Raw genomic sequence first — 16344 nt, 5'->3', positions numbered from 1 at the left:
AAGTGAACGTGTATATATATACTGCTAGAGCGAGGTGCAAATTCAGGAAATTAAATCCAAAAATGGTATTTAATTTTTTTTTTAATTACGAAGGCAATCTTTTGATGGGTTGAACTGGCGCGTCCATTAAATCCAGAGTATCTTCATTCTGTGATTTTTTTAGCATTCTCCTTCTTCACCAAATCCACAGTATCTTGAATTTAAGAAGAATTTGTATTAAAAAAAAGGCAATAAATGTGGCTTGACATAAGCGGCCTTTGTGATTCTTTCTATGTTCGTATCATTTACTATTTGCCAAGTTTAAAAGAAGTTTAATATATATGTTTAATTGTTAAGCGTATTATTTATTAGCATTAATTATTAAAACAAATGAAAAAAAAAGAAAAGGAAAAGGGGTGGAGCGAGGAGAGGTGGAGGAGAGGAGTGGGGTAACTGCCACATTCTGAAGGTGGGTTTTGTATTTTAATTTTTAAAAAATCTTTTTATATAATTGTTTTATCATTTTACCCTGATTATGTGTAATTTGTTGTATTTTATCACCTTATTTAATCATGAACAATTTCTACTATTTTAAATGTTTCACTTTTAAGTCCTTCCTTTTTTTCTTTTGTTTTCCTATGTTTGATGGCCGCAAATCTTTATTAAAGATTACGCTCTTGTTTCGGATGGTTTAGTTATCTTTTGTACTCTTTTAAAATGCTTCTATTTTATAGAAGGATATGCTCTCAAAAAACCAAAAGTACCAAGTTCGAATCTCAACGTAATAAGGAAAATATAAATGGGCCGAAAAGGAGTTCATTTAGAAATTTCTGACAGAAATATAAAGCCTACACCAGCCCAGCCCAAGCTACCTTGACATAGAACTCCAGCCCATCTTCAAACCCTCCAATGTCCAAAAGTCCGCCTTCTTTAACCAGTCATATTATTGTGGGCCTCGATGTGCACCTGTAGTTATGGTTTACTCTGGAACCAGTGGAGGATATCTCTATCCAGTGTTTGGATTATGACATTCTAATCCAAGAAAACAAACAAATCCCAAAATGAAAATAAGCAAAGGAAAATGCTTATCCACAGCCCCTGAAAATAGCAAACACTCTCCCTCCTCAGTTTTCATTGTCATCCCGTTGACAGGCTGAAGACCCATTGCCTGCCTACTCTGCCCTCTACCACAGTCACTACTTTAGTGGGTTATTATATTTCTTACATAAAAATATCACAGCCCCAAAAGCTTCGCTCAGAATACCAGTCTTCGGCTTTCATGGCGACCCACTTCTCTCCTGCAACCCCTGTACGCTTCTTCCTCCAACACACGCAAAACCCTCCCAAAACCCTCCTCTCCGTTCGAGGTACATAACCCATCAACCATTTTATGGATTCATTGCATTCTAATTAGTGGTAATTGATGAGCTTTATGACTTGCTTTCCAAATATAAAAGCCAATGATTCAATTTCAAAGGGCCTTTTTGGAGTTCAGTAGGAAAACTGCATAGCTTAGTGTTAGTGGGCTGAGTTTGTAACTTGGTTTATGTTTGATGGGCATTTTTTTTACGCATGCTAAATGCTCTAAAAGTTGACATTTTTGCAGACTCCTTTGGCGGAGGACCGGTTTGTAAGAAATGCCAGCCCATAACGGTTAATGTATGCTCATGGAGCTCAGCTGTTAGTTATGTAGGATCTCAGGATGGCTCCATGAAGTTTTCTGGTAATCCCATTGTTGTCAAGAAGCAATTGTTGCAAAAGAGGCAAGTTTTATTTGTGCCACAGAATTATACTCTGGTTTCTGTTGTCAGCATGGGATTAAAAGTTGGGATATGAATGCAATTGTTGGCTTAACATTTAACAACAATATACTCAAAATGAATCTATTCTCTGACTCTCCATAGTCATTGATGTTATCCTTGCAATTTGTGAATGCAATGGAGATTTGGGCTGTGTAGTGCTACCACTATAGTTAATGTAATTGCTTTGAGTTAGTGGTTGTGTAGTAGGTATATATTTGCCTTCCAATCAAATTTTTTTTCTTCTCTTTCTTATTTCCTTTCGGTTGAAATATCCAGAGCTGGAACTGTAAGGGCTGCTACTATTGAAGAAATAGAAGCAGAGAAGTCTTTGATAAAAGAAGATGCTGTAAGTTTGTCTATGGCTTCTTTTATTAAAATACGTAGTGTGTGATTGGGTTGGGGGGATTTTAGGTCAGGAAGAAACAACTTGTATTGAGAATGTTAGTTATATTTCAGAAAGGAAGGATGGAAAAGACTATCGAACTGGTACGGTCCAATTTCAATTCTATTAGGACAGGGAGGGCAAGCCCAGCCATGCTGGACAAGATTGAGGTATGACTTAATTTAGGGTTTGTCTAGCTACTTTTGTAATTCATTTTTGTATAGATTGAAGACTTGGTACTGTTATTTTTGCTCTAAGAATAGTTATAATACAATACTTTTCTAGGTTGAATACTATGGAAGCCCGGTTGGCTTGAAGACCATTGCTCAAATTAGTTCTCCTGATGCAAGTTCCTTCTTGGTTCAGCCATATGATAAATCCAGGTATTTCATAAACTAAAGACATGATACTAGTAAGATTCATTGAAGAACAGTGCGCTTTGCTGCATTCCCAGTCATGCAATAGACACTTGTCTGCTTTGGAATGGTCACTACTAAATTTTTTCCAAAATCAGAGGAGGGGAGACAAATTATTGACTGACATAAAACCCAGCTGAAAACTAGCTAGTGGGCTACCCGCTTTCTCTGATAGGAGCTCTTTTAAGATTTTCTCTGTATCAATGCACAATAAGTAGACGAAGTACATGGCAAAATTATATAATCTGGTGATTTTTCCAGTGATTCTTTACTGCCTTCTCTCTGATACCAAAAAGAAACATGGATGTTTTTGAGCTGTTAAGAGCTAGTTATTTCTATTGGAAGAATGCATTTGGGATCAATTGATCATTTGATTAGTTAACTTTATTTTTTGCCTTTCTTTTAATTGGTATATCCTCTTTTTCAGCTTAAAGGCTATAGAGAAGGCCATAGTTAGCTCTGATCTTGGTTTAACTCCAAATAATGATGGAGAAGTGATTCGGTTGACCCTACCTCAACTTACAGCAGAAAGAAGGAAGGTATTTCTCATCTTTAATCTTTGATTTATTATATAAATGAGCTAAGGGATTTTCAGCGCTTCCTGTTGCTTTGGCCAATCTACATATACTGACATGTAGTAAATTGTATGGTTTGCACTCTAGAGATCATACCTCTCTCTCTCTCTCTCTCTCTCTCTCTCACACACATGCACGCACACACACGCACACACACGCACGCACAATGTCCTAGTTGAAGATGACGAGATTATTAGGAGCTTTGGTTATATCTCCATGATTTGACCCTTATATTTTTTAATTGACTATGCAAGTTCTGCTTTACTATATCAGTTTTTAAAGGTTGAGACTTCTAGTATTTGGCTTGATAGCTTGCTTTTGTAATTGTTTTATGAAAAGCATATTCCTTATATTGACGAGATTATTAGGAGCTTGGGTATATCTCCATGATTTGACCCTTATATTTTTTAATTGACTATGCAAGTTCTGCTTTACTATATCAGTTTTTAAAGGTTGAGACTTCTAGTATTTGGCTTGATAGCTTGCTTTTGTAATTGTTTTATGAAAAGCATATTCCTTTAATTTTCTCATACATTGAGAATTAGCTGTAATCTTGGTACAAGCCAAATACTAGAAGTCTCAACCTGGTAGAAGCCATGCTTCGTTGTACTGGCAGTGGTGACAAAATCATTATACGAAAAAAAAAAACAGAAACATTCTGTTTTCTGATGATGCACAATAATCAGTCACGTTCTTTGATATGTGCTTCTTTTTTTTCCATGCAGGAATTGTCAAAAGTAGTGGCAAAACAGACCGAAGAAGGAAAGGTACAGTAGTATCTTTGGCTGATAGTTGGAGAAAACTCTCCTTCTTTAGTTTGTGAATTATAAGTATTTAATATTTTCAGAGTTTCATGGTTTTGGTTGTGTTGTACACGTGCTTAACTAAATCCCACAAATTGGTATACTAAATAATTGACCCCCAACCCAGCTCCCTTTCCCGTCTTTCAGTTGTTCATGGTGAGCTCTAATCATGGCACCATATTGAAGTAAAAGCATGGAGCAATTAATGCATTTTAAAACTTCCTGTATTAACATTTATATTTTAAAGTGATTGATCTTGTTCTTCTGAAAGACCTATTACTCAATCGTTATAGGTGGCATTGAGGAACATCAGAAGAGATGCTTTAAAAGCTCTTGACAAACTTGAGAAGGTTTGAATCTTAAAACCCACTCCCGCAACCTCTCTTTCTTTCTCACTTGCTGGCATTGCCTTTGGGGCCCCCCTTTGTTTCTTGTATTTTTCCAGCACCATTTTACTTTTAGATTCCTTATTGACAAACTTTTTGGTTTTTCTAAAAGGACAAAAAGCTCTCTGAAGATAATGTCAAGGACTTATCAAGTGATTTGCAGGTAATTTAAATCTTTTGTTTAGTTGATTATCTAGAATGCTGCTGGACCACATTCAATGCACCACGGTATCATTAAGCCAACTAAACTAGGTATTGTGGTTTGCGTAAAGAAGCCAACTGACGGATTTGTTTCTTATCCATCTTTTGTGGACATATCACGCACCAATTTCTTGTTTCATTATTGGTTGGGTTTTGATTTCAAAGGTTACAGTAGAAGATACATTTTCTAAACTTATCATTTCAAGCACCATTTTAACTCGAGTTGAATTTAAAACAGTTCAGGTCCTGTAAAATGCGACGCTCACCTTTTTTCTTTATGCAGAAATTAACAGATGAGTATGTGAAGAAGCTTGATACCGTCTTCAAACAAAAAGAAAAGGTAGTTTCTCCATTTGATTCTCATGTTAACCTAAGTCGTTATTGAAGTTTAACTTAATTTGCAATCGTGTTTCAGGAATTGCTGAAGGTTTAGTGATTGTTCATGCACTGATGTAAATGGTTGAGCTTTAATCTCCAAACCTTCTGTTTTTTGTGCGGATAACTTGCAGTGCTGTTTATACCCCACCCTTACAAAGCACCTTTTGAGATAACCAGACATTTTGTTTTTAAGGTTACGTGAAAAATATGCCATGTTATGCAAGGCTTTTCAATTAGAAGCGTGCACCGCATTAATATCTCAACATCTCTGTGGGTGGGAATGATGATCATTATATTAAAGATGTTAAAAGTCAAAATTTCTATATTCACTTCCACTATTTTATGTTCTTTGAACTGGGCTCTAATCTATGAAAAAAACTTTCATACCCCGTTGCATTGTCGCCTTTCTATCTCTCTCTTCATGTCACTTATCAGAGGAAAAAGATAGAAAGAATGATGAATGCAACGAGGTGGAGAAGTACTTTTCCTTATCTAAGTCATAACATGTCATTTGTCCCATCTTTCGATTTGAAAACACACTACCCTAGAAACCCACTAACCCTACCCTCCAACATGTATAGAGAAGGAAAAACAAACAAACAAAAAAACGCATTAGGTCCCATCTCATTGTGCTTTTCTAAATTCGATTTCTACATGCAATTTCTTAGAAACTTCCAACCAAACCAACAAAGGATGAAAATTTAATGAGGAATAATTGTACAGCACCTTTTTCCTTGGCACTTTTGAGTTCAATTTATGAAGAAGCTGATTTTACCCATGCAAGAGAAGATACCATGCCTTTCTTTGCTTTCAATAATTTTGGTACTCATATAATTAATCAACCGATTTACCCAGAGGTAAAAAACAACACAATCATTTTCTGTATGCTCTGTTTTCACAACCAGGAAAACATGAAGAGGAAAATCATGTTGGGAACATTTTCAAGCACCCATGATGTCTTGCAACAGTTCATATAATCATTAAAAAAGAACACCCAGGTGAAGTTTTTGTTTTTCTACCTATAATATATATATATACATATCCTGGAGGAGCATTTGATTATTCCTGGACGAGATTTTTCAATTGATAAAGGTTGGCCCTGCATGGAATTAAGAATTAAAAAGGGTTGCAAATTGCATGCTTGTTTTGAAAGATGAAACCCAACATTTGTATAAAATTTTGTAAAGAAACCAAAAGTCAGAAACCTAACATTTGAGTTTGAACTTTGAATATTTGTCCGGAGTTCTCGATCTCATCTCAAATAAATAAATTAAATAATTATATTCAGTCTCCTCCTCCTCTAAGTTCTAACCCCCAACCCAACCATGAATTCTTCACTCAATTAAATACTCCATTTTTTTTGTTATTAAATTCTAAAATATTATTTTCTTTGACCATGGTGACCTCCACGACTAGCTGTGAGATGAGATGCTTATTTATTTATTATTTTTTGATTGGAAGCTGTGAGGTGCTTATTATTAACTCATTACCTTCCCGAAAGTCCTTTGTAGTATATGGAACATCAAAATGCCTGCCACCTTAGCAAATAACAATTTTTTATTTTATCAAAACAAATAACAATTCCATCACACAATAAATAAATAAAAATGATTTTTGTCGATCCAAACCACTCGCACTTTGGATCTGATTATTTAATTAATTGTTATATATTTTTATTGCATTTAATTAATAAAGTGCCACTCGGAAGGATCAGCTTGTCTTGACCTACTAAATACAATGTTCTTTCCCCACTAAATCAGTTTTAATATTGGTTTAGTTGTACAAGCATATTATTAGTTTATGCTTAAAAACAATTTAGGGTAAGCTGAAGTCAAATTACAATAGTCTCAAAAACCAAAAAGTACAATAATCTCAATTAGATTTTAAAGAAAGCCATCTCCCTATTCAACAAATCACTTTTAGGTAGGTTTAACCTTTTAATCTTATGAACCAATTATGAAACAACAACACTACTAGAGTTACTAATGAAATGACAATTTCTAACCTATAGTCAGTCGCGTACGCGTGACTGAACTGATTGCAACTATTGATGTATTGTGAGATTTATATGCATTAGCAGTCATATCAGTCCACGCGCTTATTCAACCTACTTTAGCATTAAGTTGAAAAAAAAAACATTATGAAAACAACTAAAAAACTGTTTTATAGTAGTTGATATCCCTAGAAATACTATATCTTATTGAATAAACAAAGGCTGTTTGTTTCATTCTTTTTCATTAAAGAAAATCAAAGGGAATAAAATATGACTTTTTCTGGTGTTGGGCAAGTGGATGGATTCCTTTTGCTTAGTTTCCTAGAGTTGCTTGCATACTCAAATCAAAATACAAAGGATTGAAAAGCCAAAGAGGCATGCTTTTAATTTTAGTACTCTTCATTAATTATTTAATTAACTAAAAGAAGACTAGCTTAGCTTAATTTAAATTAAAGAAAGAACTAACGTGTGCAGCCATTATAGAATGTATACAGATGATGATACTGATTGTACTTTATTATATATTTTTTCTTTATTTTATCTTTTAAACTAATGTTTGCTTTGATCTGCATCTTTCCTCAATAAAATAATTCGTCCATCCATCACCTCCTCCTCCTATTCTTGTCTTAAATAATAAAAAAAATTAAAAGAATACAGAAAAATAAAATAATAACAACGACTTAATAATTGCAAAAGAGTGGCCATTGATATCGAATCCAGGTTATCTCTCTGGTAGCATTGGAGAAATATCAAATACAAATGATATATACAATTCTCAATGCATGGGGCATTTTTGTATCTCTGTATCCATTTACAAATACAGCCAAGCAAAACAGAGAGAAAAGTGAGTCTCTGTCTCCCATCTTTTTGAGTTTGATGATTTGATGAGAAAGGAGAAGGGGGAGAGAACGTATCATCATGGAGAGAAGTAGAGAAGCAAGAAGGCCAAGCATGGCAGCAAGCAATGGATTTCTCAAGTTACGCGAGCGACCCAACAACAAGAGAAGTATGAGAGAGCAGAGCACAAAACAGAGGAGGGTCAGAGGAGATCAAGGTCACGAGAGCACTGAAGAAGGGAGCGTGGGCTATTCCGATGAACAAGCTCCGCAGTTGATGGTTTCCCATGAAATGATCGGAGTTGCAGTGCCCAGGAAGGCTCGCTCAGGTACACCAATACCCAAATGTAGCTGATTAGCTTCCTCTCTGTTCTTCTCTGTTTGGTGCTGTTCTTTTGGGCCTTGCTCTGTTTTTTAGTTTGTTTGTAAATTTGATGTCTTTTTGCAGCTTCTGGAAAAAGGTTACATGAATATGCTTCTTCTGGAAATTATGGAGGAGCTGGGGAAGAAGAGAGTCTTCAGCAACTGAGCGTAAAAGCCGCCTCGCTATCTTTTTCTAATGTTTCAGCGAGGAAGAAGATGGTTAGTTCTATGTTTTATTATTTTTCATAAAAGTTATAGTTTTGATGAAGTTAAGGGAAAAGTTGAGATTTTGAGCTTGTAAATTGATATTATGCAGAAGCCAAATGGACCCAAGATTCGGCCTCCGAAGTCGTCTAAATCTTCTGAGCCTGTCGAAGAGGATATAGAGATTGAGATCGCTGAGGTTCTCGGGCTGATGAAGCAATCCAAGAGCTCCAAGGACCAGGATAATATCAAAAACTCTACTTTGAATCTTGAAGCTAAAGATAGAAATGGTATTAGCCAAGATTTCAAGACTTGGGTTACATCCCTGTCTTCACTTTCTCGTTTCAGCGATGATTCAAATGATTTTTTCATTTTCTCTGGTTCGCAGTTGCAGAGCTCAAGGACAAGAAAGTGGAGGCTGAGAATGCTTTAATGGCGGTTCAGGACAGTTCAGTTTCTGAAGCTGGTGTCTTTGAAAAAAGTGACCAACCGGAAAAGATTGAAACTTGTTCGCCGAAATCAAACGGGGAACTGTGCAACCCGGTTCACCATACGGGTTGTGATGAAGGAGCATCTGGGTCCACCATAGAGTCGCAGAAGGAAGATGCCAAACCATTCATGGAAGAGGGAAAAAGCATCCTCCCAAAAGTGGAATTGTCTTGGGAAGATTTGACAGGGACAAAAGCGTGAGCATCAAAGAATCTTTTCTTTGTCTCTTTTTTATTTTGATTGATTGTGTCACTGAGAAATATCCAATTAATGATGCAGCCCAAAAAAAAAAAAAAAAAGAAATCTGATTAATTCTGTTTGTTTTGATGGGTGAAATTGGTCAGCATTTCAACTGGGTCGAAGCTTGAGAGCAAGAGAGAGGACATGTTCAAATTTGATTTGATGGTGAGGCTTCTTGTTTGTTCTGGTCTTCTGCTTATATTTACATTGGTAGATTTTTTTCTAATTTGCTGAAGAGTTTTGCCTGCCTTTTTTGAACAGGCTCCTCCTCCCATGGAGAAGGAGGACTTGTCTGATTTTGCATCTGATCCTAAACCTCTGCCTCAAGATGTAGAAATGGTAAGCAGACTCAATCCGTCAGTTCTTTACAATGCTCTTGGTTCTGCTTTCATACTGTGACTCTATGTTGTTTTGATGCAGAAGATGGAAATTTTGGTTAAGAATGAAGAAAAGGTGGAAAAATATGTGGAGGAAGCTGTGGTTGAGAAGGTAGATGAGAAGAAGATGGAGACAAGTAAGGAAAAGTTTAATGAGAATCCAAATCAAGATAGTGACAGTAAATTACAACACCAAGGTCAAAAACAGCAGCCTAAAGATGTCGTTCTGAATTCGGAGAAAATTGGTAATTCAACGCCTAAATTTGGTCTTGTTTATCCAGCTGAATGAATCTGTCTGATTGCTTTAAAGGTGGACACTTAATTTATTGATGATCTCTATTTTTTCAGCTCATTCTAGCTCAGTGCCCTTGGCCATGGGATCATCCACCACACTACAGGTTTCTATTTTTTGTTTGTTTATATTTATCAAAATAGTTTAAGTATTAAATTTTCTGTTGTGTAAAATGCAGCCTGCAAATTCCCTTCTGTCTCAGCCACGGCGAAAGAGATGTGCAACCCACCATTACATTGCTCACAACATTTGCTTGCATCAGAAGGTTACAAAGACAAACAATTTCTGGCCAGCGGCAACTGGTTCTGCTCCTCTATGTGGCACCAAGCCAGACATCTTCAAAGTCATACTGCCTGCAGAAAACATAGTCATTGGAAACCCAATGCTTGGAAGCTTACCAGGTTTGAATCTTCAGCAATCCCAGGAACACAAGCAGGGCGTGTCAAACTTTCAAGGTCATAGTGGAAAAGGTAAAATCTCTGAGGCTGCCAATTTCACAGAAACCTTAAAGAGAAAGCATCTTGCAGTTCAGCAAGCTCCAGCCTCTGATGGAAATGAAATGGTATGACTTCATCATCTGCATTACACTATTTGGTTGAGAGGAATGTCTTCTAGCTGCATTTTAATCAGTTTCTATGAGTATGGTTTTAAAAGTTTATCTATACTCTTTTTGATTGCAGCATGGACATACTATCACTTTCCCTCTGGGCCAACATCAAGCGTCAGTGACACGAAATAGTAATCAACATGCCAAATCAACAAACAATGCATCACTTCCGAGCCATTCAGCTGCTAGAACTCCGATGAGTTCTTCAGCGTTGCCAATGGTAGCTGCAGTGAACTTTATTAACCCGAATATGGCAGCCAAGGAAGGTCCATACTTGGCACTCAATGGGTATCCATTTCCTATTTCAACTCATATGGGAACAACACCAGCCTTTAGAGGAGGAAACCCTGCTCAACCAGTGCCTTTGTTTAATGGGCCTTTCTATTCAAATCAGATGTTCCACCCTTCACAGGTTCAACAGCAACAGCCTCACTTGCAGTTGCAGCATCAGAACACAAACACTTCAAGTGATTCAACACCATCCCACAAGCAACAGGAGTCTCAGAAACTGAGGGAAGCACAATTTAATAGCAACAATTTTTTGACCTCAACTAGCATGCAATCACAACAGTCACAAAAGCAGTATGTGCCGCCGTCCATTCAATCTTGCAAGCCTGAGGGTGAGATGAATGGGGAGAATACTGCATCTCTTGCTGCCTCTCATGCCCAAAAGAGTGTTTATGGGCAGAACTTTGCAGTTCCATTTCAACCCCTGAACTTTACCTTGATGCCTTATGTAACATTGGGTGGTGGTGGGGGTGGCAGTGGAAATCACATTGAGGAATCGCAGCATGGCATGTCCTTTGCCTCCTTCAGTGGAAATAACAGTACAGGTTCATGCTTGAACTTTTCAACCATGGCACAAAATCCAGCGATATTTCAAAGCCTCCCAGACATGGCTCAGCAAGGATACAAAGTAGGACCGGCACCTCAAGCAGCGCAGAAAAAGAATCATCAAATATCCGAAAGGAAGACTGGAGGTGGTTCCAACAATGCTGATGATGGGTTAAAAACTGCTTCTGGCAAGTCTTCCTCAAGTATTGGGCAGAGGCAGACCCTTGTTTTTGACAATTCAGCAAGAACTCTTAACTTCATGTCATCCCCTGTCACTGGAAGCTGGCCTCCTCGGTCCATTGCCTTGACTACCACAGCAACAAATGCTCCTGTTGATAGTAAAACATCATCAAATTCTCAACAACAACACATGTTCCAGTTTCAGCTTCAGAAGCCACATATGTTACAACAGCAGCAACCTGCTATTGCTGCCAAGTTCCCAAAGAACTCCCCTGCTTTCTCACAAGCTTTAGTACAATGCAACAGTTCTGCCCAAGCTCCTCAGTTCTCAACTGTCGTGAGTTTTCCCCAACAACAAGGAAGATCTTCACAAGGTCAGACTCAAATATCTTTCGGGGGAAACCACAAATCATCCTCAGCACCACAAAGGCAACAGATACTCACTAACAAGAACCAGTCTTCCTCTAGTTTAGTTGTTTCTTCATCAATGTCTACATTACAGTCGCATCAAACGGAGAATTCTTCGCCTAGTGGTAATGGCCAGATGTCCTCTCCTGCTTGTGGTAGGAACTTGCCCTCAATCTTGAGCACATGTCCCAGCCACATTTCTGAACTCAAGTACTAGAACAATATTTGCAACAACGATGCCGTGACCTGATAACTATTAGCCCCATAAGCATCACAGTTACTAATAAAATTTTGATCCTAAAGGGGTGGTCCGGCACGCTATCTGGAAGCGAAAAAAACTTGTTCAAAAGAAGACTTGACAATTTGGGAGGTTTTAGAGAGGTGATGAAAGGGGTACAATGAAGTGAAAAGCCAAGTTGGTGGAGGATAAAGTTCAATGCAAGTCAGTGTTCTAAATTAAAGCGCACGTGTGGAGTTGGCTACCACCGCCGTGTACCCTGCTGTTAAAGTGACCTGCATGTCGAAGAGGGTCCTAAGATTAGGCCTACAATTTTGATGATGAAGTATGGGTTGGCGTGGGGGATGCTAAAGGCTGCTTCGTATTCCTGGGGCCGCCTAATTTAGATATGATTGGTCTAATCTCATGGTGATGTGTAAATATGATATTATATTTGTTCTGACTCTGAAGCAATGGACTGAAATTTTTTTCTGTACAAATGAATCTGCAATTTTCTCTTTTGTTTTTGGATGGAGTAGGGACCATGGAAGAGATTGAGGTCAGAAGAAGAAATCAAAGAAGCTTTAAGGAAAGACACAACTAAAAAGTTTAATGGAGGTGGACGCTATTGGGTCTGATTGGCTTTTTCGTATTCTATTTTATATACCATTTCGTGTGCATGTTTGAATGGACCTGCATTATAAGAAGAAACCAAATTTACTAGCTCTAATTAAAGGATTAAAAAACTTAATCCGATTCTCATTTGCCTTTATTAAAATTTTCAAAAGTGAGTTGTTGAGCCTGAACGCACGAACTTCTGGGATGATTGATTGGAAATAAAAAATCAAGGATAATCCAGCTATACGTGGTTCACTTTACACATGGAAAAAAAACTAGATGTCCATTCACATAAACTATGATTAAGAGAAGAAATAAAGATTATCTACTTTAATAAAATCAAATTTTATTCCTGATCTCTTTGATTAAATATGATTATACATGAAAAAGGAGAAGAAGAAAAAATATCTGACTCATTTGATTGTCTCTCTCTCCCATCTACTTATGAAGGAGAGAGGCCAAATTGAGCTTCACATCTTCTTTCGCTTGTTTATCAAATGGTTCCTCGCCTATATATAAATCCAGAAGCGACTTACACAGGAGTTTACTCTCTATGCTTCCCACCTCCTTTCCATCAACTGCAGCAATTTAGCATAAGTTCAAATTAAAAGTAATCCCAGAATCTACAAAATAAAATGAACAAATCCTGCTAAAAATATCTTCAGTTTATTTCATTGGCTGTAACCTACTGAGAACAAACACTTCCTGCAAATAATTATAATGAATGGATGAAAATGGATATGTATGCTGTGATATACTTCGAAGAAATCGGAACACGAGTGAAGAGAAAAATCTTACTTGTTGTTCGAAGTACATAGCCCCGTTCCCTTGAGAGATCTATTACAGATCCCTTTGGTATTTTATATTCGTCTTTGAATTGGGAAGTGAACCTACAATTAATTGAGCTATTAGGATGACAAAATCATACTACAAGGTGTGGCTTTTTGTAAACCAAGGCTTATAAACAGAGAACAGGGAAAAAAAATCCTAGTGGAGATGAGACATATTACTGCAAGCTGAAAAGAAAAAGATGCAAGTCACAAGGTTATTTCAGTGTTGATTAGCAAAAATGATTTACGTTTGGAGCAATTCTTGATTATCTGATCCTCCAAACTTCCTAAGTCTGCTTCCGACAGACTCCTCAAAAGCACTACGCACAGAACTAATGCTCAATCTGCCATAAACTATTTGTAGTCTAACGGTCATGCCTATATCAGTTTCCAGCAAATCATCACCATACTCCTTGTTGTCCTGAAGTTCCGAAACGGACAATTTCCCATATTTCTCGCTAAGCAATTCTTTTAAGTCCTTGTCATCAGCATAAATACCTGCAGATAAACACAACTATATTTCAACGAAATGTATAGCAAAGGCTATGCACATGGACAATGCAGGCTTAAAGGACTGCGACTGTGCCAAAAGGACCTTGAAAAATAGCCAGAATGAGCAAGCCAGCATTATTATGTATCTGTATTTGAGGAATCAAACCATGTGAAAGAAATCACAGATAGGTTTTTACCCTAACTACTGACATCGACACTTTCAATGACACCATTTTGATCAAATGTACTGAATTAGTGATGATATGATTTCTCAGAGCCACTAGTACCACTGTACCATGTCATAATGCAAGGAAACAAAATGTCAGGAAAAAAAAAATTACCAAATATAATTACCAAATTCTTAATTCCCCTGTTTTTAATAAACTTATCATCAACATGAAATATGCACTGGATTTAAAATACCCCACTCTTATTGTCACAATCATCTCCATAAAGTACCACTGTACCATGTCATAATGCAAGGAAACAAAACGTCAGAAAAAAAAAATCTTAATTCCCCTGTTTTTAATAAACTTATCATCAACATGAAATATGCACTGGATTTAAAATACCCCACTGTTATTGTCACAATCATCTCCATAACTTGCCACCTAATCTTTTACAAGTAAAACTTATCCGATATTTAGTCATGTTTAACTTTCACAGAGCTTCAATATCCGTAGCATGTTCTGATTTTCAAATACAGCATTAATCATCTATCACCAGGAACAACACTTCAACCACATTGCAGCATTCAAAAATTTCGATTCATTTATAAAAAACACCCAACCATTGCATAACTTAATCAATCCAACGCTACTGCTATCTCGTCTTCTATTATGCACATGGTTAGCACAAGCTGAAATCCTGTATATACATACATTATACATACACATGCACAATAACGAGCTAGCAAAAATTTTACTACTTTCTACACTGAGCTAACAATGTGTGCTTACCAATTAAAATTTCTTAAATTCAACAACAAAAAGCAATGAAATTTCCAAAGCCAACAAAAAGGAAATGTGATACCAAATGCATAGACATCGATGTTCTTTAAGCCGAACACGCGTTTTCTCCGCAACCCAATTCCAAGAAGTCGCCGAGAGTCATCCAGAACCGAAGGAAACGAGGCGCCAGTCTTGGAATCAACGACGGAGCTCGAAATGTCGTTTAGAGAGAGCGAACCCCAAAGTGGCAGAGAGCGATTGGCAAAGAAGAGATTCAGCGCGTTTTGGAGAAATGGGTGTGCTTGGTTTGTGGAGTTGTGGGTGGCAGCAGCCACTCCGGCGACTGCTGCGGCACCAGCGGCGACGGCGATGAAGGCGGTGGTGGCAGAGAAGGGACGCGACGTGGCAGAGGAGGAGGAGGTGGGAGGAGTACGCTTTGGGGGCTGAGGAAACGAGAAGGGGAAGCGGAAGGACACCATTTTCTTCTGCTTCTTTCTTTCTATTTTTCAGTGTACTTAAATATGATGATTGAGGTTGTCACGTGCTCAGCACGTGACATTATGTAATTTCCCAACTGATTTGGGTCTGGGCTTGAGGACTTGGACTTTACTATTTTTTTTTTATATAACAAAAAGGCCAAGTGGTTGGTTACTTTCACAACCCAATAAGTTATTTTAGCCTAATAATTTTGAGTCCAACAAGAAGAAAAAAAGCCTAATAATTTTTTTGTTTGAGTTTGAGCCCATTTCCCAAGCCATGCACAAAAGGACCCGATCCAGGCCTAAGCCCAAACCCAAATCCAACTAAATTTATCCTTTTATTTTAGTTGTTTTTATAACGAAAAACATGTTCTTGAATCTTGATACACATTATTTCATTATCTCATTGTCTAGTGAGTGTTGACAACACGAACGCTTAAAAAAGGACAATGCTTGGCTCCTGATATATTAGAAGTCATTCCTCCTCATTGTACCTCTTTAAAAAATGACACATGTTTCTTTTTTATTTATTTTTATTTTATTTGTTTCACTAACTCTTCGTCTCTCTCTTCTCACCCACTCTCCTCTCCTCCCCCAACTCTCTCCTCTCATATCTCCCCCAACAATGTGAACAAACACATCATCTATAGCCGGCTTGTCGTTTGTGGGAAGTGGTAGTAACAGTCTTTAGTTATGCGCTAATCCAAAAAATAATGAAAACAATAATGCATATTTTAATTAGATTGATGCAACAAAACATCAACTTGTAAAGAAGAGATGCATAATTTATATTCCTCATGGTTGATGTGGAGAGGAGCGGGTGGGTAATTAGGCAAAGAGTGACCAATTAACTATAACTTGCAATTGTTTAGTTCTCACTCCACGTTAGAAGATTCGATGTCATATTAAAATATTACAAACCATCAACATTGTTTGACATTATTTTATTGGCAAGGTTACTTAAAGAAGAAAGTACAACGTCAACCTTAACACCTTTTGAATCATATGTGTGG

The 16344-nt window shown here is 37.3% G+C and overlaps 3 protein-coding genes across 4 annotated transcripts; 2 read left to right on the top strand and 1 right to left on the bottom strand.

Moving 5' to 3' along the window:
* Window positions 1-1043: 1043 nt before the first annotated feature.
* On the top strand, window positions 1044-5247 carry RRF (ribosome recycling factor, chloroplast precursor). Its single transcript, XM_021950076.2, has 11 exons — window positions 1044-1346; window positions 1586-1742; window positions 2058-2127; window positions 2238-2333; window positions 2449-2546; window positions 3007-3118; window positions 3880-3921; window positions 4251-4307; window positions 4456-4506; window positions 4828-4884; window positions 4960-5247. Exons 1-11 carry the CDS (start codon window positions 1259-1261, stop codon window positions 4975-4977), a joined length of 846 nt encoding a protein of 281 aa, XP_021805768.1. The 5' UTR covers window positions 1044-1258; the 3' UTR covers window positions 4978-5247.
* Window positions 5248-7269: 2022 nt separating this feature from the next.
* On the top strand, window positions 7270-12483 carry TKL (TIC-like protein). 2 transcript variants are annotated; one of them, XM_021949984.2, is made up of 10 exons: window positions 7270-8080; window positions 8200-8333; window positions 8431-8608; window positions 8707-9004; window positions 9152-9212; window positions 9309-9386; window positions 9471-9669; window positions 9773-9822; window positions 9895-10278; window positions 10397-12483. In XM_021949984.2, the coding sequence occupies exons 1-10, from the start codon at window positions 7834-7836 to the stop codon at window positions 11960-11962; spliced, it is 3195 nt and encodes a 1064-aa protein (XP_021805676.2). In that variant the 5' UTR covers window positions 7270-7833; the 3' UTR covers window positions 11963-12483. The 2 variants fall into 2 exon arrangements, with proteins under 2 accessions (XP_021805676.2, XP_021805674.2); XM_021949982.2 differs by having other exon boundaries at window positions 7272-8080; window positions 9468-9669.
* Window positions 12484-12882: 399 nt separating this feature from the next.
* Window positions 12883-15367, bottom strand: FAP1 (Chalcone-flavanone isomerase family protein). Its single transcript, XM_088246362.1, has 4 exons — window positions 14935-15367; window positions 13659-13908; window positions 13379-13470; window positions 12883-13158 (listed from the first exon to the last, which is right to left on the bottom strand). Exons 1-4 carry the CDS (start codon window positions 15329-15331, stop codon window positions 13019-13021), a joined length of 879 nt encoding a protein of 292 aa, XP_088102488.1. The 5' UTR covers window positions 15332-15367; the 3' UTR covers window positions 12883-13018.
* Window positions 15368-16344: the final 977 nt, after the last annotated feature.

This window comes from Prunus avium, chromosome 8 (genome assembly GCF_965620075.1).
Source record: "Prunus avium chromosome 8, drPruAviu1.hap1.1, whole genome shotgun sequence".
Classification (NCBI taxonomy): domain Eukaryota; kingdom Viridiplantae; phylum Streptophyta; class Magnoliopsida; order Rosales; family Rosaceae; genus Prunus; species Prunus avium.
Note: the sequence above shows the minus strand (reverse complement) of the source record. Positions and strands in the feature narration are given on the sequence as shown.